The following is a 27,956-nucleotide window of genomic DNA, read 5'->3' on the forward strand; positions in this document are numbered from 1 at the left end:
GTGGCATCTCAGCAAGAAGCTTGTATCGTGTGCACGTGCGAGAGCCTAAATGGGGACAACAAAAAGCATAATGTACTGACCATCCTATGCATTGTGCCGCTTTGCAACTACGATAGACAAAGCATTACGTTCATGCGGGTCCGTATACCGCCATGCATTAGGATTAGGGCGGCTGTCAGTAGGTAGGGCGGTTCCCAAAGTAGATATAGGTTGTAGCTCCTTCCCCAACGTGCTTAGCTGGCAGCCGCCACGTTAGACCATTTCAATGGATTCTGAGGTAATCTAGGTTGATTTAGAATATAGGATAACTATGTAGGTCAATGGATTTGGTGGTAATCTAGGTTGTTGGTAGAATATAGGATAATTATCTAGGTCAATGGATTTGGAGGTAATCTAGGTTGATTTAGTGTGTAGGTTTTTAATTAATTAATTAAATTTCAGGTCAATGGAATTAGAGGTACTCTAGGTTGATGTAGTATGTAGGTTTTTAATTAATTAAATTTTAGGTTAATGGATTTAGAAGTACTCTAGGTTAATCTAGTATGTAGGTTTTTAATTAATTACATTTTAGATCAATGGATTTGGAGGTACTTTAGGTTGATTGTTATTAATATTCTCTAGCTAATCCGTCTTTTAGCGTAATTGTATTATTTGAACAATTTGTGTTTTAAAGCTAATATTTTAAAATTTCTTTGTGTAGATAAAGATTCCGAAAAAATGTCAAGGCTTCTATTGCAACTTCCACTCACAAAGAGGTATTAGTTTGGGGGGAATTTGTGATGTAGTTTCTTTATATCAGTTTCCGTTTTAGAGAAAAAAGCCGTCTTGAGATGGACTGCCTTGGGCTATCAGTGATTAAAGTGGAAACAGTGAAGAAAAGGTATGTAATTGGCAGGGTCGATGTGCACGTGTTCCTATCTACTTGTTGTTTAGAGGGAAAAGCGAGCGAGTGAGAGCCCGTGTTTTTATTATTCAGAGGATTTGGCTTAGTGGACAGCGACATCATCAATGAAGTATGTTAGTACTACTTCACGTGATGGTAAATTACGTGAATTAGTACTAACAGTTTTAGATAAAGACTGAATGGAACAAGGCCAATGAGTCAAGGCATGAAATTTCTTTTTTCCGAGCTGAAAACAAGGTATTTACTTTTAGCACGTTGATGTATCCTTGTGAGATTTTTGTTGTATGAACTGTAGAGAGCGGGAAGAGGAAAGCCGTGGAGGAGGAGCGTAGTAGATAGATGCACCGCTGAAGAATAAGGTATTGACACTGTGGCACGTTGGTGTGCGTCTATAAGCATTTTTTGATCTAGAAATAGACTAGAGGAAGGAAGACACTTCGTTATTTGGATCTTTGCTTTTGGAAACAAGTGGATGATCAAGGCGGAGGTATTAATTAAATTTAACGGCAATGTGATATTTTCTAGTTTTTGTTTTGAGACAGAAAAAGAAAGAGAAGGAGCCGTCCATGAGTTTTGGGCTATCACTGAATAAAGCCGATTACTGTGAAGAGAAGGTATGTAATTGTAAAGGCGATATGTATGTCTTTGTATGATTTTTTTTCTTTAGAGGACAAAGCGAGCAAGCGAGAGAGAAGCCCGCGTTTTGAAGCATCTTTGGCTTAGTAGACAGCTTTATCATCAATCAAGTATGATGCACTTGTCCTAATTCACATAATGGTTTACCAAAAACTTTTAGATTAAGGTTGAAGACTGGAACTAAAGCCAATAGGTGTTGGCATCAAATTTCTTGCGGCAGCTCACAGAAAAAAGAGGGGTGTATTGTTTTTAGGACATTTTTTATCTTTGCAAGTTTTTTGTTTTAGAAACAGAAGACGGGAAAAGCAGAAGGTGTAGAGCTTGGATCAGCAAACAAGTAAACAACAAAAGAAAAGGTAATCATTATAGTACAGTCCCTTAGAATCAAAGTTCAGGCCCTCAATTTTATATTTAGGCCCTTAGAATCAAAGTTTAGGTCCTCAATTTAATATTTAGGCCCTTAGAATCAAATTTAGGCCCTCAATTTTACATTTAGGCCTTAGAATCAAAGTTTAGGCCCTCAATTTAATATTTAGGCTCTTAGAATCAAGGTTTAGGCCCTCAATTTTATATTTAGTCTTTTAGAATATAATTTTAGGCCCTCAATTTTAAATTTAGGCCCTAAGAATCAAAGTTTAGGCCCTCAATTTAATATTTAGGCTCTTAGAATCAAATTTAGGCCCTCAATTTTATATTTAGGCTCTAAGAATCAAAGTTTAGGCCCTCAATTAAATCTTTAGGCTCTTAGAATCAAGGTTTAGGCCCTCAATTTTATATTTAGTTCTTTAGAATCAAAGTTTAGGCCCTCAATTTTATATTTTGGCTCTTAGAATCAAGGTTTAGGCCCTCAAGTTTATATTTAGTCCTTTAGAATCAAAGTTTAGGCCCTCAATTTTATATTTTGGCTCTTAGAATCAAAGTTTAGGCCCTCAATTTTATATTTTGGCTCTTAGAATCAAAGTTTAGGCCAACAATTTTATATTTAATCTCTTAGAATCAAAGTTTAGGCCTTCAATTTTATATCTAGGTCCTTAGAATAAAAGTTTAGGCCATCAATTTTATATTTAGCTTCTAAGAATCAAAGTTTAAGCCCTCCATTTAATATTTAGGCTCTTAGAATCAAGGTTTAGGCCCTCAATTTTATATTTAGTCCTTTAGAATATAATTTTAGGCCCTCAATTTTATATTTAGGCCCTAAGAATCAAAGTTTAGGCCCTGAATTTAATATTTAGGCTCTTAGAATCAAGGTTTAGGCCCTCAATTTTATATTTAGGCCTTTAGAATCAAAGTTTAGGTCCTCAATTTAATATTTAGGCTCTTAGAATCAAGGTTTAGGCCCTCAATTTTATATTTAGTCCTTTAGAATCAAAGTTTAGGCCCTCAATTTAATATTTAGGCTCTTAGAATCAAGGTTTAGGCCCTCAATTTTATATTTAGTCTTTTAGAATATAATTTTAGGCCCTCAATTTTATATTTAGGCCCTAAGAATCAAAGTTTAGGCCCTCAATTTAATATTTAGGCTCTTAGAATCAAATTTAGGCCCTCAATTTTATATTTAGTCCTTTAGAATCAAAATTTAGGCCTTCAATTTTATATTTTGGTCCTTAGAATCAAAGTTTAGGCCCTCAATTTTATATTTAGGCTCTAAGAATCAAAGTTTAGACCATCAATTAAATATTTAGGCTCTTAGAATCAAGGTTTAGGCCCTCAATTTTATATTTAGTCCTTTAGTATCAAAGTTTAGGCCCTCAATTTTATATTTTGGCTCTTAGAATCAAAGTTTAGGCCCTCAATTTTATATTTAGGCCCATAGAATCAAAGTTTAGGCCCTCAATTTTATATTTAGGCTCTAAGAACCAAAGTTTAGGCCCTCAATTAAATATTTAGGCCCATAGAATCAAAGTTTAGGCCCTCAATTTTATATTTAGGCTCTAAGAACCAAAGTTTAGGCCCTCAATTAAATATTTAGACTCTTAGAATCAAGGTTTAGGCCCTCAATTTTATATTTATTCCTTTAGAATCAAAGTTTAGGCCCTCAATTTAATATTTAGGCTCTTAGAATCAAATTTAGGCCCTCAATTTTATATTTAGTCCTTTAGAATCAAAATTTAGGCCTTCAATTTTATATTTTGGTCCTTAGAATCAAAGTTTAGGCCCTCAATTTTATATTTAGGCTCTAAGAATCAAAGTTTAGACCATCAATTAAATATTTAGGCTCTTAGAATCAAGGTTTAGGCCCTCAATTTTATATTTAGTCCTTTAGTATCAAAGTTTAGGCCCTCAATTTTATATTTTGGCTCTTAGAATCAAAGTTTAGGCCCTCAATTTTATATTTAGGCCCATAGAATCAAAGTTTAGGCCCTCAATTTTATATTTAGGCTCTAAGAACCAAAGTTTAGGCCCTCAATTAAATATTTAGGCCCATAGAATCAAAGTTTAGGCCCTCAATTTTATATTTAGGCTCTAAGAACCAAAGTTTAGGCCCTCAATTAAATATTTAGACTCTTAGAATCAAGGTTTAGGCCCTCAATTTTATATTTATTCCTTTAGAATCAAAGTTTAGGCCCTCAATTTTATATTTTGGCTCTTGGAATCAAAGTTTAGGCCCCCAATTTTATAATTAGGATCTTAGAATCAAAGTTTAGGCCCTCAATTATATATGTAGTCCCTTAGAATCAAAGTTTTGGCCCTCAATTACATATTTAGGCCCTAAGAATCAAAGTTTAGGCCCTCAATTTTATATTTAGGCCTTTAGAATCAAATTTAGGCCCTCAATTTTATATTTAGTCCTTTAGAATCAAAGTTTAGGCCTTCAATTTTATATTTAGGTCCTTAGAATCAAAGTTTAGGCCCTCAATTTTATATTTAGGCCCTTAGAATCAAAGTTTAGGCCCTCAATTTTATATTTAGGCTCTAAGAATCAAAGTTTAGGCCCTCAATTAAATATTTAGGCTCTTAGAATCAAGGTTTAGGCCCTCAATTTATATATAGGCTCTTAGAATCAAAGTTTAGGCCTTCAATTTTATATCTAGGTCCTTAGAATAAAAGTTTAGGCCATCAATTTTAAATTTAGGTTCTAAGAATCAAAGTTTAGGCCCTCCATTTAAATATTTAGGCTCTTAGAATCAAGGTTTAGGCGCTCAATTTTATATTTAGTCCTTTATAATCAAAGATTAGGCCCTGAATTTAATATTTAGGCTCTTAGAATCAATGTTTAGGCCCTTAATTTTATATTTAGGTCATTAGAGTCAAAACTAAGGCCCTCAAATTTATATTTAGGCCCTTGGAACCAAAGTTTAGGCCCTGAATTTAATATTTAGGCTCTTAGAATCAAGGTTGAGGCCCTTACTTTTATATTTAGGTCATTAGAGTCAAAACTTAGGCCCTCAAATTTATATTTAGGCCCTTAGAATCAAAGTTTAAGCCCCAAATTTTATAAATATGCTCTTAGAATCAAAGTTTAGGCCCTCAATTTTATATTTAGTCCTTTAGAATCAAAGTTTAGGCCCTCAGTTTAATATTTAAGCTCTTAGAATCAAAGATTAGGCCCTGAATTTAATATTTAGGCTCTTATAATCAAGGTTTTGGCCCTCACTTTTATATTTAACTCATTAGAGTCAAAACTAAGGCCCTCAAATTTATATTTAGGCCCTTGGAATCAAAGTTTAGGCACCCAGTTTTATAATTAGGCTCTTAGAATCAAAATTTAGGCCCTCAATTTTATATTTAGGCCCTTAGAATCAAAGTTTCGGCCCTCAATTAAATATTTAGGCTCTTAGAATCAAGGTTTAGGCCCTCAATTTTATATTTAGTCCTTTAGAATCAAAGTTTAGGCCCTCAATTTAATATTTAGGCTCTTAGAATCAAGGTTTAGGCCCTCAATTTTATATTTAGTCTTTTAGAATATAATTTTAGGCCCTCAATTTTATATTTAGGCCCTAAGAATCAAAGTTTAGGCCCTCAATTTAATATTTAGGCTCTTAGAATCAAATTTAGGCCCTCAATTTTATATTTAGTCCTTTAGAATCAAAGTTTAGGCCTTCAATTTTATATTTTGGTCCTTAGAATCAAAGTTTAGGCCCTCAATTTTATATTTAGGCCCATAGAATCAAAGTTTAGGCCCTCAATTTTATATTTAGGCTCTAAGAATCAAAGTTTAGGCCCTCAATTAAATATTTAGGCTCTTAGAATCAAGGTTTAGGCCCTCAATTTTATATTTAGTCCTTTAGAATCAAAGTTTAAGCCCTCAATTTTATATTTTGGCTCTTAGAATCAAAGTTTAGGCCCTCAATTTTATATTTAGGCCCATAGAATCAAAGTTTAGGCCCTCAATTTTATATTTAGGCTCTAAGAATCAAAGTTTAGGCCCTCAATTAAATATTTAGGCTCTTAGAATCAAGGTTTAGGCCCTCAATTTTATATTTAGTCCTTTAGAATCAAAGTTTAGGCCCTCAATTTTATATTTTGGCTCTTGGAATCAAAGTTTAGGCCCCCAATTTTATAATTAGGATCTTAGAATCAAAGTTTAGGCCCTCAATTATATATGTAGTCCTTTAGAATCAAAGTTTAGGCCCTCAGTTTAATATTTAAGCTCTTAGAATCAAAGATTAGGCCCTGAATTTAATATTTAGGCTCTTAGAATCAAGGTATAGGCCCTCAATTTTATATTTAGGCCTTTAGAATCAAAGTTTAGGCCCTTAATTTTATATTTAGGCTCTAAGAATCAAAGTTTAGGCCCTCAATTAAATATTTAGGCTCTTAGAATCAAGGTTTAGGCCCTCAATTTTACATATAGGCTCTTAGAATCAAAGTTTAGGCCTTCAATTTTATATCTAGGTCCTTAGAATAAAAGTTTAGGCCATCAATTTTATATTTAGGTTCTAAGAATCAAAGTTTAGGCCCTCCATTTAATATTTAGGCTCTTAGAATCAAGGTTTAGGCCCTCAATTTTATATTTACTTCTTTAGAATATAATTTTAGGCCATCAATTTTATATTTAGGCCCTAAGAATCAAAGTTTAGGCCCTCAATTTAATATTTAGGCTCTTAGAATCAAATTTAGGCCCTCAATTTTATATTTAGTTCTTTAGAATCAAAGTTTAGGCCTTCAATTTTATATTTAGGTCCTTAGAATCAAAGTTTATGCCCTCAATTTTATATTTAGGCCCTTAGAATCAAAGTTTAGGCCCTCAATTTTATATTTAGGCTCTAAGAAGCAAAGTTTAGGCCCTCAATTAAATATTTAGGATCTTAGAATCAAGGTTTAGGCCCTCAATTTTATATTTAGTCCTTTAGAATCAAAGTTTAGGCCCTCAATTATATATTTAGGCCCTAAGAATCAAAGTTTAGGCCCTCAATTTTATATTTAGGCCTTTAAAATCAAAGTTTAGGTCCTCAATTTAATATTTAGGCCCTCAGAATCAAAGTTTATACCCTCAATTTTATATTTTGTCCTTTAGAATCAAAGTTTAGGCCTTCAATTTTATATTTAGGTCCTTAGAATCAAAGTTAAGCCCTCAATTTTATATTTAGGCCCTTAGAATCAAAGTTTAGGCCCTCAATTTTATATTTAGGCTCTAAGAATCAAAGTTTAGGCCCTCAATTAAATATTTAGGCTCTTAGAATCAAGGTTTAGGCCCTCAATTTTATATTTAGTCCTTTAGAATCAAAGTTTAGACCCTCAATTACATATTTAGGCCCTAAGAATCAAAGTTTAGGCCCTCAATTTTATATTTAGGCCTTTAGAATCAAATTTAGGCCCTCAATTTTATATTTAGTCCTTTAGAATCAAAGTTTAGGCCCTCAGTTTAATATTTAAGCTCTTAGAATCAAAGATTAGGCCCTGAATTTAATATTTAGGCTCTTAGAATCAATGTTTAGGCCCTTAATTTTATATTTTGGTCATTAGAGTCAAAACTAAGGCCCTCAAATTTATATTTAGGCCCTTGGAATCAAAGTTTAGGCCCCCAATTTTATAATTAGGCTCTTACAATCAAAATTTAGGCCCTCAATTTTATATTTAGGCCCTTAGAATCAAAGTTTAGGTCCTCAATTAAATATTTAGGCTCTTAGAATCAAGGTTTAGGCCCTCAATTTTACATTTAGGCCTTAGAATCAAAGTTTAGGCCCTCAATTTTATATATAGGCTCTTAGAATCAAAGTTTAGGCCTTCAATTTTATATCTAGGTCCTTAGAATAAAAGTTTAGGCCATCAATTTTATATTTAGGTTCTAAGAATGAAAGTTTAGGCCCTCCATTTAATATTTAGGCTCTTAGAATCAAGGTTTAGGCCCTCAATTTAATATTTAGTCTTTTAGAATATAATTTTATGCCCTCAATTTTATATTTAGGCCCTAAGAATCAAAGTTTAGGCCCTTAATTTAATATTTACGCTCTTAGAATCAAATTTAGGCCCTCAATTTTATATTTAGTTCTTTAGAATCAAAGTTTAGGCCTTCAATTTTATATTTAGGTCCTTAGAATCAAAGTTTAGGCCCTCAATTTTATATTTAGGCCCTTAGAATCAAAGTTTAGGCCCTCAATTTTATATTTAGGCTCTAAGAATCAAAGTTTAGGCCCTCAATTAAATATTTAGGCTCTTAGAATCAAGGTTTAGGCCCTCAATTTTATATTTAGTCCTTTAGAATCAAGGTTTAGGCCCTCAATTACATATTTAGGCCCTAAGAATCAAAGTTTAGGCCCTCAATTTTATATTTAGGCCTTTAGAATCAAATTTAGGCCCTCAATTTTATATTTAGTCCTTTAGAATCAAAGTTTAGGCCTTCAATTTTATATTTAGGTCCTTAGAATCAAAGTTTAGGCCCTCAATTTTATATTTAGGCCCTTAGAATCAAAGTTTAGGCCCTCAATTTTATATTTAGGCTCTAAGAATCAAAGTTTAGGCCCTCAATTAAATATTTAGGCTCTTAGAATCAAGGTTTAGGCCCTCAATTTTATATATAGGCTCTTAGAATCAAAGTTTAGGCCTTCAATTTTATATCTAGGTCCTTAGAATAAAAGTTTAGGCCATCAATTTTAAATTTAGGTTCTAAGAATCAAAGTTTAGGCCCTCCATTTAAGTATTTAGGCTCTTAGAATCAAGGTTTAGGCGCTCAATTTTATATTTAGTCCTTTAGAATCAAAGATTAGGCCCTGAATTTAATATTTAGGCTCTTAGAATCAATGTTTAGGCCCTTAATTTTATATTTAGGTCATTAGAGTCAAAACTAAGGCCCTCAAATTTATATTTAGGTTCTTGGAATCAAAGTTTAGGCTCTTTTTTTATATTTAGGACCTTAAAATCAAAGTTTAGGCGCTCAATTTTATATTTAGGCTCTTGGAATCAAAGTTTAGGCCCTCAATTTAATATTTAGGCTCTTAGAATCAAGGTTTAGGCCCTCAATTTAATATTTAGTCCTTTAGAATATAATTTTAGGCCCTCTATTTTGTATTTAGGCCCTAAGAATCAAAGTTTAGGCCCTCAATTTAATATTTAAGCTCTTAGAATCAAAGTATAGGCCCTGAATTTAATATTTAGGCTCTTAGAATCAAGGTTGAGGCCCTTACTTTTATATTTAGGTCATTAGAGTCAAAACTTAGGCCCTCAAATTTATATTTAGGCCCTTAGAATCAAAGTTTAAGCCCCAAATTTTATAAATATGCTCTTAGAATCAAAGTTTAGGCCCTCAATTTTATATTTAGTCCTTTAGAATCAAAGTTTAGGCCCTCAGTTTAATATTTAAGCTCTTAGAATCAAAGATTAGGCCCTGAATTTAATATTTAGGCTCTTATAATCAAGGTTTTGGCCCTCACTTTTATATTTAACTCATTAGAGTCAAAACTAAGGCCCTCAAATTTATATTTAGGCCCTTGGAATCAAAGTTTAGGCTCCTTTTTTTATATTTAGGACCTTAAAATCAAAGTTTAGGCGCTCAATTTTATATTTAGGCTCTTGGAATCAAAGTTTAGGCCCTCAATTTAATATTTAGGCTCTTAGAATCAAGGTTTATGCCCTCAACTTAATATTTAGTCTTTTAGAATATAATTTTAGGCCCTCTATTTTGTATTTAGGCCCTAAGAATCAAAGTTTAGGCCCTCAATTTAATATTTAAGCTCTTAGAATCAAAGTATAGGCCCTGAATTTAATATTTAGGCTCTTAGAATCAAGGTTGAGGCCCTTACTTTTATATTTAGGTCATTAGAGTCAAAACTTAGGCCCTCAAATTTATATTTAGGCCCTTAGAATCAAAGTTTAAGCCCCAAATTTTATAAATATGCTCTTAGAATCAAAGTTTAGGCCCTCAATTTTATATTTAGTCCTTTAGAATCAAAGTTTAGGCCCTCAGTTTAATATTTAAGCTCTTAGAATCAAAGATTAGGCCCTGAATTTAATATTTAGGCTCTTATAATCAAGGTTTTGGCCCTCACTTTTATATTTAACTCATTAGAGTCAAAACTAAGGTCCTCAAATTTATATAAAGGCCCTTGGAATCAAAGTTTAGGCCGCCAATTTTATAATTAGGCTCTTGCAATCAAAATTTAGGCCCTCAATTTTATATTTAGGCCCTTAGAATCAAAGTTTAGGTCCTCAATTAAATATTTAGGCTCTTAGAATCAAGGTTTAGGCCCTCAATTTTACATTTAGGCCTTAGAATCAAAGTTTAGGCCCTCAATTTTATATATAGGCTCTTAGAATCAAAGTTTAGGCCTTCAATTTTATATCTAGGTCCTTAGAATAAAAGTTTAGGCCATCAATTTTATATTTAGGTTCTAAGAATCAAAGTTTAGGCCCTCCATTTAATATTTAGGCTCTTAGATTCAAGGTTTAGGCCATCAATTTTATATTTAGGTTCTAAGAATCAAAGTTTAGGCCCTCCATTTAAAATTTAGGCTCTTAGAATCAAGGTTTAGGCCCTCAATTTTATATTTAGGCCCATAGAATCAAAGTTTAGGCCCTCAATTTTATATTTAGGCTCTAAGAATCAAAGTTTAGACCCTCAATTAAATATTTAGGCTCTTAGAATCAAGGTTTAGGCCCTCAATTTTATATTTAGTCCTTTAGAATCAAAGTTTAGGCCCTCAATTTTATATTTTGGCTCTTAGAATCAAAGTTTAGGCCCTCAATTTTATATTTAGGCCCATAGAATCAAAGTTTAGGCCCTCAATTTTATATTTAGGCTCTAAGAATCAAAGTTTAGGCCCTCAATTAAATATTTAGGCTCTTAGAATCAAGGTTTAGGCCCTCAATTTTATATTTAGTCCTTTAGAATCAAAGTTTAGGCCCTCAATTTTATATTTTGGCTCTTGGAATCAAAGTTTAGGCCCCCAATTTTATAATTAGGATCTTAGAATCAAAGTTTAGGCCCTCAATTATATATGTAGTCCTTTAGAATCAAAGTTTAGGCCCTCAGTTTAATATTTAAGCTCTTAGAATCAAAGATTAGGCCCTGAATTTAATATTTAGGCTCTTAGAATCAAGGTTTAGGCCCTCAATTTTATATTTAGGCCTTTAGAATCAAAGTTTAGGTCCTCAATTTAATATTTAGGCCCTCAGAATCAAAGTTTAGGCCCTCAATTAAATATTTAGGATCTTAGAATCAAGGTTTAGGCCCTCAATTTTATATTTAGTCCTTTAGAATCAAAGTTTAGGCCCTCAATTTTATATTTTGGCTCTTGGAATCAAAGTTTAGGCCCCCAATTTTATAATTAGGATCTTAGAATCAAGGTTTAGGCCCTCAATTTTATATTTAGGCCTTTAGAATCAAAGTTTAGGTCCTCAATTTAATATTTAGGCCCTCAGAATCAAAGTTTAGGCCCTCAATTTTATATTTAGGCTCTTAAAATAAAAGTTTAGGCCCTCAATTTTATATTTAGGCTCTTAAAATAAAAGTTTAGGCCCTCAATTTTATATCTAGGTTCTAAGAATCAAAGTTTAGGCCCTCAATTTAATATTTAGGCTCTTAGAATCAAAGTTTAGGCCAACAATTTTATATTTAATCTCTTAGAATCAAAGTTTAGGCCCTGAATTTAATATTTAGGCTCTTATATTCAAGGTTTTGGCCCTCACTTTTATATTTAACTCATTAGAGTCAAAACTAAGGCCCTCAAATTTATATTTAGGCCCTTGGAATCAAAGTTTAGGCACCCAGTTTTATAATTAGGCTCTTAGAATCAAAATTTAGGCCCTCAATTTTATATTTAGGCCCTTAGAATCAAAGTTTAGGCCCTCCATTTAAATATTTAGGCTCTTAGAATCAAGGTTTAGGCGCTCAATTTTATATTTAGTCCTTTAGAATCAAAGATTAGGCCCTGAATTTAATATTTAGGCTCTTAGAATCAATGTTTAGGCCCTTAATTTTATATTTAGGTCATTAGAGTCAAAACTAAGGCCCTCAAATTTATATTTAGGCCCTTGGAATCAAAGTTTAGGCTCCTTTTTTTATATTTAGGACCTTAAAATCAAAGTTTAGGCGCTCAATTTTATATTTAGGCTCTTGGAATCAAAGTTTAGGCCCTCAATTTAATATTTAGGCTCTTAGAATCAAGGTTTATGCCCTCAACTTAATATTTAGTCTTTTAGAATATAATTTTAGGCCCTCTATTTTGTATTTAGGCCCTAAGAATCAAAGTTTAGGCCCTCAATTTAATATTTAAGCTCTTAGAATCAAAGTATAGGCCCTGAATTTAATATTTAGGCTCTTAGAATCAAGGTTGAGGCCCTTACTTTTATATTTAGGTCATTAGAGTCAAAACTTAGGCCCTCAAATTTATATTTAGGCCCTTAGAATCAAAGTTTAAGCCCCAAATTTTATAAATATGCTCTTAGAATCAAAGTTTAGGCCCTCAATTTTATATTTAGTCCTTTAGAATCAAAGTTTAGGCCCTCAGTTTAATATTTAAGCTCTTAGAATCAAAGATTAGGCCCTGAATTTAATATTTAGGCTCTTATAATCAAGGTTTTGGCCCTCACTTTTATATTTAACTCATTAGAGTCAAAACTAAGGTCCTCAAATTTATATAAAGGCCCTTGGAATCAAAGTTTAGGCCGCCAATTTTATAATTAGGCTCTTGCAATCAAAATTTAGGCCCTCAATTTTATATTTAGGCCCTTAGAATCAAAGTTTAGGTCCTCAATTAAATATTTAGGCTCTTAGAATCAAGGTTTAGGCCCTCAATTTTACATTTAGGCCTTAGAATCAAAGTTTAGGCCCTCAATTTTATATATAGGCTCTTAGAATCAAAGTTTAGGCCTTCAATTTTATATCTAGGTCCTTAGAATAAAAGTTTAGGCCATCAATTTTATATTTAGGTTCTAAGAATCAAAGTTTAGGCCCTCCATTTAATATTTAGGCTCTTAGATTCAAGGTTTAGGCCATCAATTTTATATTTAGGTTCTAAGAATCAAAGTTTAGGCCCTCCATTTAAAATTTAGGCTCTTAGAATCAAGGTTTAGGCCCTCAATTTTATATTTAGGCCCATAGAATCAAAGTTTAGGCCCTCAATTTTATATTTAGGCTCTAAGAATCAAAGTTTAGACCCTCAATTAAATATTTAGGCTCTTAGAATCAAGGTTTAGGCCCTCAATTTTATATTTAGTCCTTTAGAATCAAAGTTTAGGCCCTCAATTTTATATTTTGGCTCTTAGAATCAAAGTTTAGGCCCTCAATTTTATATTTAGGCCCATAGAATCAAAGTTTAGGCCCTCAATTTTATATTTAGGCTCTAAGAATCAAAGTTTAGGCCCTCAATTAAATATTTAGGCTCTTAGAATCAAGGTTTAGGCCCTCAATTTTATATTTAGTCCTTTAGAATCAAAGTTTAGGCCCTCAATTTTATATTTTGGCTCTTGGAATCAAAGTTTAGGCCCCCAATTTTATAATTAGGATCTTAGAATCAAAGTTTAGGCCCTCAATTATATATGTAGTCCTTTAGAATCAAAGTTTAGGCCCTCAGTTTAATATTTAAGCTCTTAGAATCAAAGATTAGGCCCTGAATTTAATATTTAGGCTCTTAGAATCAAGGTTTAGGCCCTCAATTTTATATTTAGGCCTTTAGAATCAAAGTTTAGGTCCTCAATTTAATATTTAGGCCCTCAGAATCAAAGTTTAGGCCCTCAATTTTATATTTAGGCTCTTAAAATAAAAGTTTAGGCCCTCAATTTTATATTTAGGCTCTTAAAATAAAAGTTTAGGCCCTCAATTTTATATCTAGGTTCTAAGAATCAAAGTTTAGGCCCTCAATTTAATATTTAGGCTCTTAGAATCAAAGTTTAGGCCAACAATTTTATATTTAATCTCTTAGAATCAAAGTTTAGGCCCTGAATTTAATATTTAGGCTCTTAGAATCAAATTTAGGCCCTCAATTTTATATTTAGTCCTTTAGAATCAAAGTTTAGGCCTTCAATTTTATATTTTGGTCCTTAGAATCAAAGTTTAGGCCCTCAATTTTATATTTAGGCCCATAGAATCAAAGTTTAGGCCCTCAATTTTATATTTAGGCTCTAAGAATCAAAGTTTAGGCCCTCAATTAAATATTTAGGCTCTTAGAATCAAGGTTTAGGCCCTCAATTTTATATTTAGTCCTTTAGAATCAAAGTTTAGGCCCTCAATTTTATATTTTGGCTCTTGGAATCAAAGTTTAGGCCCCCAATTTTATAATTAGGATCTTAGAATCAAAGTTTAGGCCCTCAATTATATATGTAGTCCTTTAGAATCAAAGTTTAGGCCCTCAGTTTAATATTTAAGCTCTTAGAATCAAAGATTAGGCCCTGAATTTAATATTTAGGCTCTTAGAATCAATGTTTAGGCCCTTAATTTTATATTTAGGTCATTAGAGTCAAAACTAAGGCCCTCAAATTTATATTTAGGCCCTTGGAATCAAAGTTTAGGCCCCCAATTTTATAATTAGGCTCTTACAATCAAAATTTAGGCCCTCAATTTTATATTTAGGCCCTTAGAATCAAAGTTTAGGTCCTCAATTAAATATTTAGGCTCTTAGAATCAAGGTTTAGGTCCTCAATTTTACATTTAGGCCTTAGAATCAAAGTTTAGGCCCTCAATTTTATATATAGGCTCTTAGAATCAAAGTTTAGGCCTTCAATTTTATATCTAGGTCCTTAGAATAAAAGTTTAGGCCATCAATTTTATATTTGGGTTCTAAGAATCAAAGTTTAGGCCCTCCATTTAATATTTAGGCTCTTAGAATCAAGGTTTAGGCCCTCAATTTTATATTTAGTCCTTTAGAATATAATTTTAGGCCCTCAATTTTATATTTAGGCCCTAAGAATCAAAGTTTAGGCCCTCAATTTAATATTTAGGCTCTTAGAATCAAGGTTTAGGCCCTCAATTTTATATTTAGGCCTTTAGAATCAAAGTTTAGGTCCTCAATTTAATATTTAGGCCCTCAGAATCAAAGTTTAGGCCCTCAATTTTATATTTAGGTTCTAAGAATCAAAGTTTAGGCCCTCAATTTAATATTTAGGCTCTTAGAATCAAAGTTTAGGCCCTCAATTTTATATTTTGGCTCTTAGAATCAAAGTTTAGGCCAACAATTTTATATTTAATCTCTTAGAATCAAAGTTTAAACCCTCAGTTTAATATCTAGGCTCTTAGAATCAAAGATTAGGCCCCTAATTTAATATTAAGGCTCTTAGAATCAAGGTTTAGGCCCTTTCTTTTACATTTAGGTCATTAGAGTCAAACTTAGGCCCTCAAATTTATATTTAGGCCCTTGGAATCAAAGTTTAGGCCCCCAATTTTATAATTAGTCTCTTAGAATCAAAATTTAGGCCCTCAATTTTATATTTAGTCTTTTGGAATCAAAGTTTAGGCCCTCAATTTTATATTTAGGCTTTTAGAATCAAATTTAGGCCCTCAATTTTATATTTAGGCTCTTAGAATCAATGTTTAGGCCCTCAATTTTATATTTAGTACTTTAGAATCAAAGTATAGGCCCTCAATTTAATATTAAGGCTCTTAGAATCAAGGTTTAGGCAATTAATTTTATATATTAGGCCCTCAGAATCAAAGTTTAGGCCCCTTTTTTTTATATTTAGGACCTTAAAATCAAAGTTTAGGCCCTCAATTTAATATTTAGGCTCTTAGAATCAAGGTTTAGGCCCTAACTTTTATATTTAGGTCATTTGAGTCAAAACTAAGGCCCTCAAATTTATATTTAGGCCCTTTGAATCAAAGTTTAGGCCCCCTGTTTTATAATTATGCTCTTAGAATCAAAAGTTAGGCCCTCAATTTTATACTTAGGCCCTTAGAATCAAAGTTTAGGCCCTCAATTAAATATTTAGGCTCTTAGAATCAAGGTTTAGGCCCTCAATTTTATATTTAGTCCTTTAGAATCAAAGTTTAGGCCCTCAATTTAATATTTAGGCTCTTAGAATCAAGGTTTAGGCCTTCAATTTTATATCTAGGTCCTTAGAATAAAAGTTTAGGCCATCAATTTTATATTTGGGTTCTAAGAATCAAAGTTTAGGCCCTCCATTTAATATTTAGGCTCTTAGAATCAAGGTTTAGGCCCTCAATTTTATATTTAGTCCTTTAGAATATAATTTTAGGCCCTCAATTTTATATTTAGGCCCTAAGAATCAAAGTTTAGGCCCTCAATTTAATATTTAGGCTCTTAGAATCAAGGTTTAGGCCTTCAATTTTATATCTAGGTCCTTAGAATAAAAGTTTAGGCCATCAATTTTATATTTGGGTTCTAAGAATCAAAGTTTAGGCCCTCCATTTAATATTTAGGCTCTTAGAATCAAGGTTTAGGCCCTCAATTTTATATTTAGTCCTTTAGAATATAATTTTAGGCCCTCAATTTTATATTTAGGCCCTAAGAATCAAAGTTTAGGCCCTCAATTTAATATTTAGGCTCTTAGAATCAAGGTTTAGGCCCTCAATTTTATATTTAGGCCTTTAGAATCAAAGTTTAGGTCCTCAATTTAATATTTAGGCCCTCAGAATCAAAGTTTAGGCCCTCAATTTTATATTTAGGTTCTAAGAATCAAAGTTTAGGCCCTCAATTTAATATTTAGGCTCTTAGAATCAAAGTTTAGGCCCTCAATTTTATATTTTGGCTCTTAGAATCAAAGTTTAGGCCAACAATTTTATATTTAATCTCTTAGAATCAAAGTTTAAACCCTCAGTTTAATATCTAGGCTCTTAGAATCAAAGATTAGGCCCCTAATTTAATATTAAGGCTCTTAGAATCAAGGTTTAGGCCCTTTCTTTTACATTTAGGTCATTAGAGTCAAACTTAGGCCCTCAAATTTATATTTAGGCCCTTGGAATCAAAGTTTAGTCCCTCAATTTTATATTTTGGCTCTTAGAATCAAAGTTTAGGCCCTCAATTTTATATTTAGGCCCATAGAATCAAAGTTTAGGCCCTCAATTTTATATTTAGGCTCTAAGAATCAAAGTTTAGGCCCTCAATTAAATATTTAGGCTCTTAGAATCAAGGTTTAGGCCCTCAATTTTATATTTAGTCCTTTAGAATCAAAGTTTAGGCCCTCAATTTTATATTTTGGCTCTTGGAATCAAAGTTTAGGCCCCCAATTTTATAATTAGGATCTTAGAATCAAAGTTTAGGCCCTCAATTATATATGTAGTCCTTTAGAATCAAAGTTTAGGCCCTCAGTTTAATATTTAAGCTCTTAGAATCAAAGATTAGGCCCTGAATTTAATATTTAGGCTCTTAGAATCAATGTTTAGGCCCTCAATTTTATATTTAGTACTTTAGAATCAAAGTATAGGCCCTCAATTTAATATTAAGGCTCTTAGAATCAAGGTTTAGGCAATTAATTTTATATATTAGGCCCTCAGAATCAAAGTTTAGGCCCCTTTTTTTTATATTTAGGACCTTAAAATCAAAGTTTAGGCCCTCAATTTAATATTTAGGCTCTTAGAATCAAGGTTTAGGCCCTCAATTTTATATTTAGGCCTTTAGAATCAAAGTTTAGGTCCTCAATTTAATATTTAGGCCCTCAGAATCAAAGTTTAGGCCCTCAATTTTATATTTAGGTTCTAAGAATCAAAGTTTAGGCCCTCAATTTAATATTTAGGCTCTTAGAATCAAAGTTTAGGCCCTCAATTTTATATTTTGGCTCTTAGAATCAAAGTTTAGGCCCTCAATTTTATATTTTGGCTCTTAGAATCAAAGTTTAGGCCAACAATTTTATATTTAATCTCTTAGAATCAAAGTTTAAACCCTCAGTTTAATATCTAGGCTCTTAGAATCAAAGATTAGGCCCCTAATTTAATATTAAGGCTCTTAGAATCAAGGTTTAGGCCCTTTCTTTTACATTTAGGTCATTAGAGTCAAACTTAGGCCCTCAAATTTATATTTAGGCCCTTGGAATCAAAGTTTAGTCCCTCAATTTTATATTTTGGCTCTTAGAATCAAAGTTTAGGCCCTCAATTTTATATTTAGGCCCATAGAATCAAAGTTTAGGCCCTCAATTTTATATTTAGGTTCTAAGAATCAAAGTTTAGGCCCTCAATTTAATATTTAGGCTCTTAGAATCAAAGTTTAGGCCCTCAATTTTATATTTTGGCTCTTAGAATCAAAGTTTAGGCCCTCAATTTTATATTTTGGCTCTTAGAATCAAAGTTTAGGCCAACAATTTTATATTTAATCTCTTAGAATCAAAGTTTAAACCCTCAGTTTAATATCTAGGCTCTTAGAATCAAAGATTAGGCCCCTAATTTAATATTAAGGCTCTTAGAATCAAGGTTTAGGCCCTTTCTTTTACATTTAGGTCATTAGAGTCAAACTTAGGCCCTCAAATTTATATTTAGGCCCTTGGAATCAAAGTTTAGTCCCTCAATTTTATATTTTGGCTCTTAGAATCAAAGTTTAGGCCCTCAATTTTATATTTAGGCCCATAGAATCAAAGTTTAGGCCCTCAATTTTATATTTAGGCTCTAAGAATCAAAGTTTAGGCCCTCAATTAAATATTTAGGCTCTTAGAATCAAGGTTTAGGCCCTCAATTTTATATTTAGTCCTTTAGAATCAAAGTTTAGGCCCTCAATTTTATATTTTGGCTCTTGGAATCAAAGTTTAGGCCCCCAATTTTATAATTAGGATCTTAGAATCAAAGTTTAGGCCCTCAATTATATATGTAGTCCTTTAGAATCAAAGTTTAGGCCCTCAGTTTAATATTTAAGCTCTTAGAATCAAAGATTAGGCCCTGAATTTAATATTTAGGCTCTTAGAATCAATGTTTAGGCCCTCAATTTTATATTTAGTACTTTAGAATCAAAGTATAGGCCCTCAATTTAATATTAAGGCTCTTAGAATCAAGGTTTAGGCAATTAATTTTATATATTAGGCCCTCAGAATCAAAGTTTAGGCCCCTTTTTTTTATATTTAGGACCTTAAAATCAAAGTTTAGGCCCTCAATTTAATATTTAGGCTCTTAGAATCAAGGTTTAGGCCCTCAATTTTATATTTAGGCCTTTAGAATCAAAGTTTAGGTCCTCAATTTAATATTTAGGCCCTCAGAATCAAAGTTTAGGCCCTCAATTTTATATTTAGGTTCTAAGAATCAAAGTTTAGGCCCCCAATTTTATAATTAGTCTCTTAGAATCAAAATTTAGGCCCTCAATTTTATATTTAGTCTTTTGGAATCAAAGTTTAGGCCCTCAATTTTATATTTAGGCTTTTAGAATCAAATTTAGGCCCTCAATTTTATATTTAGGCTCTTAGAATCAATGTTTAGGCCCTCAATTTTATATTTAGTACTTTAGAATCAAAGTATAGGCCCTCAATTTAATATTAAGGCTCTTAGAATCAAGGTTTAGGCAATTAATTTTATATATTAGGCCCTCAGAATCAAAGTTTAGGCCCCTTTTTTTTATATTTAGGACCTTAAAATCAAAGTTTAGGCCCTCAATTTAATATTTAGGCTCTTAGAATCAAGGTTTAGGCCCTAACTTTTATATTTAGGTCATTTGAGTCAAAACTAAGGCCCTCAAATTTATATTTAGGCCCTTTGAATCAAAGTTTAGGCCCCCTGTTTTATAATTATGCTCTTAGAATCAAAAGTTAGGCCCTCAATTTTATACTTAGGCCCTTAGAATCAAAGTTTAGGCCCTCAATTAAATATTTAGGCTCTTAGAATCAAGGTTTAGGCCCTCAATTTTATATTTAGTCCTTTAGAATCAAAGTTTAGGCCCTCAATTTAATATTTAGGCTCTTAGAATCAAGGTTTAGGCCCTTAATTTTATATTGAAGCCCTCAGAATCAAAGTTTAGGCCCCTTTTCTTTATATTTAGGACCTTAAAATCAAAGTTTAGGCCCTCAATTTTATATTTAAGCTCTTAGAATCAAAGTTTAGGCCCTCAATTTTATATTTAGGCTCTAACAATCAAAGTTTACGCCCTCAATTAAATCTTTAGGCTCTGAGAATCAAGGTTTAGGCCCTCAATTTTATATTTAGTTCTTTAGAATCAAAGTTTAAGCCCTCAATTTTATATTTTGGCCCTTAGAATCAAAGTTTATGCCCTCAATTTTATATTTAGTCTTTTAGAATCAAAGTTTAGGCCCTCAATTTTATATTTAGGCCCTAAGAATTAAAGTTTAGGCCCTCAATTTTATATTTAGGCTCTTAGAATCAAATTTAGGCCCTCAATTTTATATTTAGTCCTTTAGAATCAAAGTTTAGGCCTTCAATTTTATATTTAGGTCCTTAGAATCAAAGTTTAGGCCCTCAATTTTATATTTAGGCTCTAAGAATCAAAGTTTAGGCCCTCAATTAAATATTTAGGCTCTAACAATCGAGGTTTAGACTCTCAATTTTATATTTAGTCCTTTAGAATTAAAGTTTGGGCCCTCTATTTTATATTTAGTTCTTTAGAATCAAAGTTTAAGCCCTCAATTTTATATTTAGGCCCTTAGAATCAAAGTCTAGGCCCTCAATTTTATATTTAGGCTCTTAGAATCAAAGTTTAGGCCCTCAATTTTATATTTTGGCTCTTAGAATCAAAGTTTAGGCCAACAATTTTATATTTAATCTCTTAGAATCAAAGTTTAGGCCTTCAGTTTAATATTTAAGCTCTTAGAATCAAAGTATAGGCCCTGAATTTAATATTTAGGCTCTTAGAATCAAGGTTTATGCCCTTACTTTTATATTTAGGTCATTAGAGTCAAAACTTAGGCCCTCAAATTTATATTTAGGCTCTTAGAATCAAAGTTTAGGCCCTCAATTAAATATTTAAGCTCTTAGAATCAAGGTTTAGGCCCTCAATTTTATATTTAGTCCTTTAGAATCAAAGTTTATACCCTGAATTTAATATTTAGGCTCTTTGAATCAAGGTTTAGGCCCTTACTTTTATATTTAGGTCATTAGAGTCAAAACTAAGGCCCTCAAATTTATATTTAGGCCTTTAGAATCAAAATTTAAGCCCTCAATTTTATATTTAGTCTTTTGGAATCAAAGTTTAGGCCCTCAATTTTATATTTAGGCTTTTAGAATCATATTTAGGCCCTCAATTTTATATTTAGGCCCTCAGAATCAAAGTTTAGGCCCCTTTTTTTTATATTTAGGACCTTAAAATCAAAGTTTAGGCCCTCAATTTAATATTTAGGCTCTTAGAATCAAGGTTTAGGCCCTAACTTTTATATTTAGGTCATTTGAGTCAAAACTAAGGCCCTCAAATTTATATTTAGGCCCTTAGAATCAAAGTTTAGGCCCTCAATTAAATATTTAGGCTCTTAGAATCAAGGTTTAGGCCCTCAATTTTATATTTAGTCCTTTAGAATCAAAATTTAGGCCCTCAATTTAATATTTAGGCTCTTAGAATCAAGGTTTAGGCCCTTAATTTTATATTGAAGCCCTCAGAATCAAAGTTTAGGCCCCTTTTTTTTATATTTAGGACCTTAAAATCAAAGTTTAGGCCCTCAATTTTATATTTAGGCTCTTAGAATCAAAGTTTAGGCCCTCAATTTAATATTTAAGCTCTTAGAATCAAAGTTTAGGCCCTCAATTTTATATTTAGGCTTTAAGAATCAAAGTTTACGCCCTCAATTAAATCTTTAGGCTCTTAGAATCAAGGTTTAGGCCCTCAATTTTATATTTAGTTCTTTAGAATCAAAGTTTACGCCCTCAATTTTATATTTTGGCCCTTAGAATCAAAGTTTATGCCCTCAATTTTATATTTAGTCCTTTAGAATCAAAGTTTAGGCCCTCAATTTTATATTTAGGCCCTAAGAATTAAAGTTTAGGCCCTCAATTTTATATTTAGGCTCTTAGAATCAAATTTGGCCCTCAATTTTATATTTAGTCCTTTAGAATCAAAGTTTAGGCCTTCAAGTTTATATTTAGGTCCTTAGAATCAAAGTTTAGGCCCTCAATTTTATATTTACTCCTTTAGAATCAAAGTTTAGGCCCTCAATTTAATATTTAGGCTCTTAGAATCAAATTTAGGCCCTCAATTTTATATTTAGTCCTTTAGAATCAAAGTTTAGGCCTTCAAGTTTATATTTAGGCCCTAAGAATCAAAGTTTAGGCCTTCAATTTTATATTTATGTCCTTAGAATAAAAGTTTAGTCCCTCAATTTTATGTTTAGGCCCTTGGAATCAAAGTTTAGGCCCTCAATTTTATAATTAGTCTCTTAGAATCAAAATTTAGGCCCTCAATTTTATATTTAGGCCCTTAGAATCAAAGATTAGGCCCTCCATTAAATATTTAGGCTCTTAGAATCAAAGTTTAGGTCCTCAATTTTATATTTATTCCTTTAGAATCAAAGTTTAGGCCCTCAATTTAATATTTAGGCTCTTAGAATCAAATTTAGGCCCTCAATTTTACATTTAATCCTTAGAATCAAAGTTTAGGCCCTCAATTTTATATATAGGCTCTTTGAATCAAAGTTTAGGCCTTCAATTTTATATTTAGGTCCTTAGAATAAAAGTTTAGGCCCTCAATTTTATATTTAGGTTCTAAGAATTTTAGTTTAGGCCCTCAATTTAATATTTAGGCTCTTAGAATCAAGGTTTAGGCCCTTACTTTTATATTTAGTCCTTTAGAATATAATTTCAGGCCTTCAATTTTATATTTAGGCCCTAAGAATCAAAGTTTAGGCCCTAAATTTAATATTTAAGCTCTTAGAATCAAAGTATAGGCCCTGAATTTAATATTTAGGCTCTTAGAATCAAGGTTTAGGCCCTTACTTTTATATTTAGGTCATTAGAGTCAAAACTTAGGCCCTCAATTTTATATTTAGGTCCTTAGAATCAAAGTTTAGGCCCTCAATTTAATATTTAGGCTCTTAGAATCAAGGTTTAGGCCCTTAATTTTATATTTAGGCCCTCAGAATCAAAGTTTAGGCCCTCAATTTTATATTTTGGCTCTTATAATCAAAGTTTAGGCCTTAAATTTTATATTTAGGTCTTTAGAATAAAGGTTTAGGCTCTCAATTTTATATTTAGTCCTTTAGAATCAAATTTTAAGTCCTCAATTTAATAATTAGTCTCTTAGAATCAAGGTTTAGGCCGTCAATTTTATATTTAGTCTTTTGGAATCAAAGTTTATGCACTCAATTTTATATTTAGGACCGTAGAATCAAAGTTTAGGACCTCAATTGTATATATATGATTTAGTTTCGAGTTTCTTTGGAGTTTCGCCAAGCGCGCACGTGATTGCTTCAACACCCGCGCGCCGAGCGGAGAATAGTACGGGCAATCCCACCGCTCTCCGATTCCTCGTCCATGAACGTCGAAGCGAGCGCCGATTCGGCCACGCTAGAGCGCGCCGCGTCGCGTCTCGTAGCGACGGATCCGAACAAAGCGACGCGCGCGCTCGTCGACGCGATCGAGCGCCTTCGCGCGACGAATAATGCATTGGAGCGACGTCTAGCCGAGACGCAGGCCCAACTATTCGAAAGCATCGAAGAGAAGCAGCGCATAATCGATCAGACGTCTCAGGAGAAGACGCGAACCCTTCGCGAACTACGACGCGTCGAAGGCGAGCGTATCGCACTCGCGGAAACTTTGCAGAGAGGCGGGGTCCCGGAAAGGGGCGATGCGCTTGCATCGCAAAACGCGCCGCTGCCTCTACATCGCATGCAAGTCGAACTCGCGCGTCTACAACGGCAAATGGAGTCGGCACGAAGTCTGTTCGCCGACAATTCGCGACTGAGTGGGCGGTGCGAGCAATTAGAGAACGAATTGGAGGCAGCGCGCATGAAATTAGCGGGAAAGCGCGGACGACGCGCCGACGGCCAATCGTTGCTCAGCGTTCGACACTCGACGACGGGTCAGTGACAATTATAGAACTCATACGTCATGATTTTATTATTCTATTAGAAGCCAAAATCTTGATTCAAAATGACCTGTACGTTTACGATGTTTCTGGCGACGGCGGAACGAGTTCGCTGGCCGTCGGCGATCGCATTCTGGAGGTTTGATGAAAATTTAATTATATAGAGTCTGAATTTTTATATTGACTATTTAGATTAATGGAATGAAAGTGAGCGAATTGGCTTCATCTCACATACAACACATATTCGATTCATCGCGTGAAGTGCTCGTCAAAATCTCTCGACCTGCCCGTGCCGGAGCTGCAGCGCCGCCAACGTTGTTACGCGAGCCTCTTCCAATGAACAGAGTTGCCAGTCTGCCATACAATCCCCTACAATTAACCGAGACGAAAGCAAGAGTTTTTAGCATCGACGGACTGATCGGAACGAAAGGCGGAATTCTTCACATGCCCCAAACGGGAGCGACTCTCATGGTGACCAACGGTGCCTTCGCCAGTCCGTGCCGAGTATACGTAACGGCTCGTTACAACTCAAATCCCAATTTTGATCTGTCGCCCGACGAGTTCGTTGCTGGACCCGAAGTGACGTGCATAGCAGAACAGCAACGGTAAATATAAGCCTCTCAAAAAGTCAGGGCTGAGTATTTCTGTTGTATTTCTTTCCTAGGTTTGAGAAACCGGCAGAACTCAAGGTTCCCCACTGCATCGCAACGGAAGCGGAAAGCTGGTCTCTGCGAATTTTTCGCGGCGTGGCGAATACCGATGGAACGATCGCTTGGACGGAATTGGCTCGACTTGGTAATAGCGGGGTTCGTTTCGAGAGCGAGTGTCGCCTGGGACACGATCACGTCAACGTTCCCGTCGACAATCTGTCGAGCTACGTCATCGTTGGTCGTCCAATCCGAATGCAGATCGCCGCGTTCGGTCGCGCCGTCAACGCGAACGACTGGTCGATGCGCGTGCGAATAGCGCCCGAGCTTCGATCGACGATTCAGGCGGCGGCGGAAAGAGGTCTCGATGCGACCGCCGCCGGCTACAAGCCTCTGTTGACGAATCAAACGTTTTCGCTTCGAAAAACTCGTCAAGATATCTCCGTGACTCTGCAATCGAAAGCGGAGACGTGGCACGTTCACAACCCAGTCACAAAGGCGAGAAGAATCAATAAATTATTAACCACGGAAAAGCGACGTCATATTTATTTATAGGTTATATCGTGGGCCGACATTGAACGGCTTGACGGCTCGTTTCCACCGCTCGAATTCAATTTGTCGTGCGCCAGCACTCCTCTACCTCGACTATCAGCCCGACTCCTCTTGCAACAGGGCAATCACACTCTCGCTCGAGTCAAGATAATCAAAATGGTACAGAAATAACTAATTATTTATACATGTGATAGGATTTTTCTTAGGCGATAGTTGAAAACACCTCAGAAGACGTCGTCGAATCAAAGCCGGACAAGGGACGACGTCTCTCCGTGCCGAGCATACTCTCGCTTTCCGTCATCAGCCAGCTTGCGACCTATCTCGACTCGAACAACGGCTGGCGTCCCCTCGCTAAGGCACTTCGACTCGACCGGCATCTCATCGAAGACATAGCGTCGACGTCCGAGTACAGGAGCGCCACGGAGCGAGTGCTGAGCGCGTGGAAACCGGCGGCGGGCACCGACGTGCGAACCGTCCTCTGGAAACTTCTCACCGAATTGGGCCGCAGCGCGGCGGCGAGCGTCGTCATACCGCCCGAAGAATTAGCGCTGATTCGGCAGATGGAAGGCGAATCGAGCCCAGCCGATCGCGTGAGTTCGAGTCCTCCGCCGAGCGGTAGCGGCGTGTCGAATGGGAGCGGATACGCTGCTCCTGCTCCCGTCGCCGCCGCCGCCGCCGCCGCCGCTTCGGGAGAGTCGGATAACGATAGCACGGAAGTGAATTTCGACGGAAAATCGGAATTGAGTGGCGGCGAGCGCGTGACTAACGGCGTCAAAGTGACAACTCAAACTGAAACTTATTTGTAAAAGAAGAAAAAAATCCGTTCTACGTAACCCCACTGTCTGTTATAAGAGAACAGGTCAAATTTTGCAGGTCAGTTCGTCTTAGTTTTAGTTTAAAATCCCGCAGGCGTATCATCAATTAAATTTTTTTTTGTTTTCTTTGTAAGAGAAATCGCCTTAGTGAAGATTCTCACAGCTCTGATCCTAGAAGAGACGGGGGACCGCGTCTGGTTTGTTCTTCAGTCGATTCGTCGTCGCTATACATGTCTGACGATCTCGGTGGGCCACTTCTCAAGCCTACGAGAGCAAGAAATCATTACCCAAGGCGATCCCTCAATGATCCTATGTTCCTAGACAATGCATGCAGTACCTCTTCGAGATGGCCTCGGATCTTCATCATCGAGAAGATTCCTAACAGTCGAGCCTCTTAACGACACGGATTTCATCTGCGGTTCGCTGTCTTCGCTATCGTCCTGAAGCATCTGAAGGAGACCGCCTCCACGACTGCGAGCCGATCGAGCCGATCGACGAGGCGAGTCAATTGGCCTACGTTCCTGACCACCACGCCGCGAATTCGACCGTGGTGTCACGCTCCTCTTGCCCTCAACTAAAATAAGACATTGACGATTTCGAAATACCCAGTGCGAATCTCACCTAAACTTCTTGACGGCATCACGTCCAACCGGACTTGATTTGAACTATCGAACACTCGCCAGTCGCTGGTGCCGTCGTCGTCGTCGGCGTTGGCACCCAGCTGAGAGTTTACGAGCGAGCCGGTCTTTCGTCTTTGTCCGATGCCCCTCGCGTTGGCCCTCTCCTCGCCGAACCAAACCGGAGTCGTGTTCGAACCCGGACCGACTTGAGAAGCGCTCTCGAAATCGTCATCGAAGTAGAAGTCGTCTCGCTCTGAAAAAAAAATGACGATACAGATAAGAGAGATACCTTTTTGTACTTGCCATTATCAGCAAGGGTGACTGTGCTGGCAAAATCAACGGTCGACTGATTGTCACTTAGTTGAAGTGATCCCCCTTCAATGAGCTGAGCGCAACGGGCGCAAATAATCTTCTGCTGTTGGCCACCATTGATAAGTTCAATGGGCGAAGTCTAATTTTTTTAGGTCAGCCAACGTTATTTACTGTATACATAGTCGTAGTGCACCCGTCTTATTCCAACGCCACTGGCAGCAGAGAGATGGACCCCTTCTTCTTCCAGTACGTCAAGATTCTCTAAAAGGATTGCGTATCTTTTGGCAGTACTTTCATAGGAGAACATATCATTACCTAGTAGATCTGTACCTTCCCTATCGCCGCCGTCTTCAGTTGCAGCACTCTCCTTAGGCAATGCTTCACTCCGATTGGCATTTAGCAAGGACTACACAACATCAAGCGTGAATACATAGACAGTACAGTGCAACGTCAATTGATTATTATTTACAGATAGTCTACATCTTCGATCAGCTTTGGCTTTTCTAAGCTGCTTGGCACTCGGTCGTATTCTAAAAAGACCGAATCAATTAGTCAGTCACTTCTATACTACAAGACACACTTCTCGGTCCGTTTCTCTTCTCTATCGACCAACTGGCCTCTCTCACTCAACGGATACACCTGTTCCTCTTGAAAAGAATATTGTGCAACGTCATCGCTACGATATCTGCACGACGCGGACGTTTCTGTTGCCATGGCAATCGAAGTCGACGCATCTCTCGGTTCCCTCGTCGTTCGCGTCGCGTTCGAATGCGGTTCGCTTTTAGACGCCGAGGATCGTAGGGGTCGAACGTTTCCGGGAGCGTTCAGCTTTGGTTTCGGCGTTGCGGCCGATTTCGTCGGCGTGTGCGACGCTGACGCCGAGACGCCGACGATGCGAGCCTCCTTTTTCTGTAGGACTCTTATCAGATAGCTTACGGGCTTGCTGGGCATGTCGTGGATCACTTTTGCCATTAGATCCTTGTAGAAACAAGGCGTTGAAAGTTTGTGGTTTGGCTGCACGACGCTTTCACTCACCTCAAACAGTTGGCCCACTTTGTGCTTGTCCAAGTAGGCCTGAACTCTTTGGGCAGCCATTCGAAAGAAAAAGGAGAACGGGAACTTCCGAGTGTTGTTGTGCACGTGACTGGTAAAACTATTTGAGTTCCTGAGTCCGAAAACGGAACATGGATGGTTTAGATGGCTTATTT

The 27,956-nt window shown here is 35.3% G+C and overlaps 2 protein-coding genes across 7 annotated transcripts; one reads left to right on the plus strand and one right to left on the minus strand.

Annotated features, from left to right (window-relative positions):
* Positions 1–2: 2 nt before the first annotated feature.
* LOC136197818 (uncharacterized) lies at positions 3–26,978 on the plus strand. 6 transcript variants are annotated; one of them, XM_065987646.1, is made up of 17 exons: positions 3–755; positions 812–880; positions 934–1,013; positions 1,067–1,141; positions 1,200–1,263; positions 1,316–1,391; positions 1,447–1,518; positions 1,572–1,650; positions 1,701–1,896; positions 23,142–23,796; positions 23,847–23,941; positions 23,995–24,407; positions 24,467–24,947; positions 25,005–25,160; positions 25,208–25,874; positions 25,951–26,088; positions 26,138–26,935. In XM_065987646.1, exons 10-15 carry the CDS (start codon positions 23,250–23,252, stop codon positions 25,805–25,807), a joined length of 2,292 nt encoding a protein of 763 aa, XP_065843718.1. In that variant the 5' UTR covers positions 3–755; positions 812–880; positions 934–1,013; positions 1,067–1,141; positions 1,200–1,263; positions 1,316–1,391; positions 1,447–1,518; positions 1,572–1,650; positions 1,701–1,896; positions 23,142–23,249; the 3' UTR covers positions 25,808–25,874; positions 25,951–26,088; positions 26,138–26,935. The 6 variants fall into 6 exon arrangements, with proteins under 6 accessions (XP_065843718.1, XP_065843719.1, XP_065843721.1 ...); XM_065987647.1 differs by having other exon boundaries at positions 934–1,017; positions 25,208–26,088; positions 26,138–26,978; XM_065987649.1 differs by having other exon boundaries at positions 1,058–1,141; positions 25,208–26,088; positions 26,138–26,978.
* LOC136197826 (uncharacterized protein C8orf34-like) lies at positions 25,779–27,913 on the minus strand. The gene is made up of 9 exons (XM_065987661.1): positions 27,784–27,913; positions 27,329–27,726; positions 27,218–27,278; positions 27,064–27,154; positions 26,942–27,009; positions 26,740–26,887; positions 26,438–26,689; positions 26,154–26,390; positions 25,779–26,080 (listed from the first exon to the last, which is right to left on the minus strand). The coding sequence occupies exons 1-9, from the start codon at positions 27,841–27,843 to the stop codon at positions 25,974–25,976; spliced, it is 1,422 nt and encodes a 473-aa protein (XP_065843733.1). The 5' UTR covers positions 27,844–27,913; the 3' UTR covers positions 25,779–25,973.
* Between the last annotated feature and the right edge of the window lie 43 nt (positions 27,914–27,956).

The sequence above is a fragment of the Oscarella lobularis genome, chromosome 18, assembly GCF_947507565.1.
Source record: "Oscarella lobularis chromosome 18, ooOscLobu1.1, whole genome shotgun sequence".
NCBI classification, from domain to species: Eukaryota; Metazoa; Porifera; class Homoscleromorpha; order Homosclerophorida; family Oscarellidae; genus Oscarella; species Oscarella lobularis.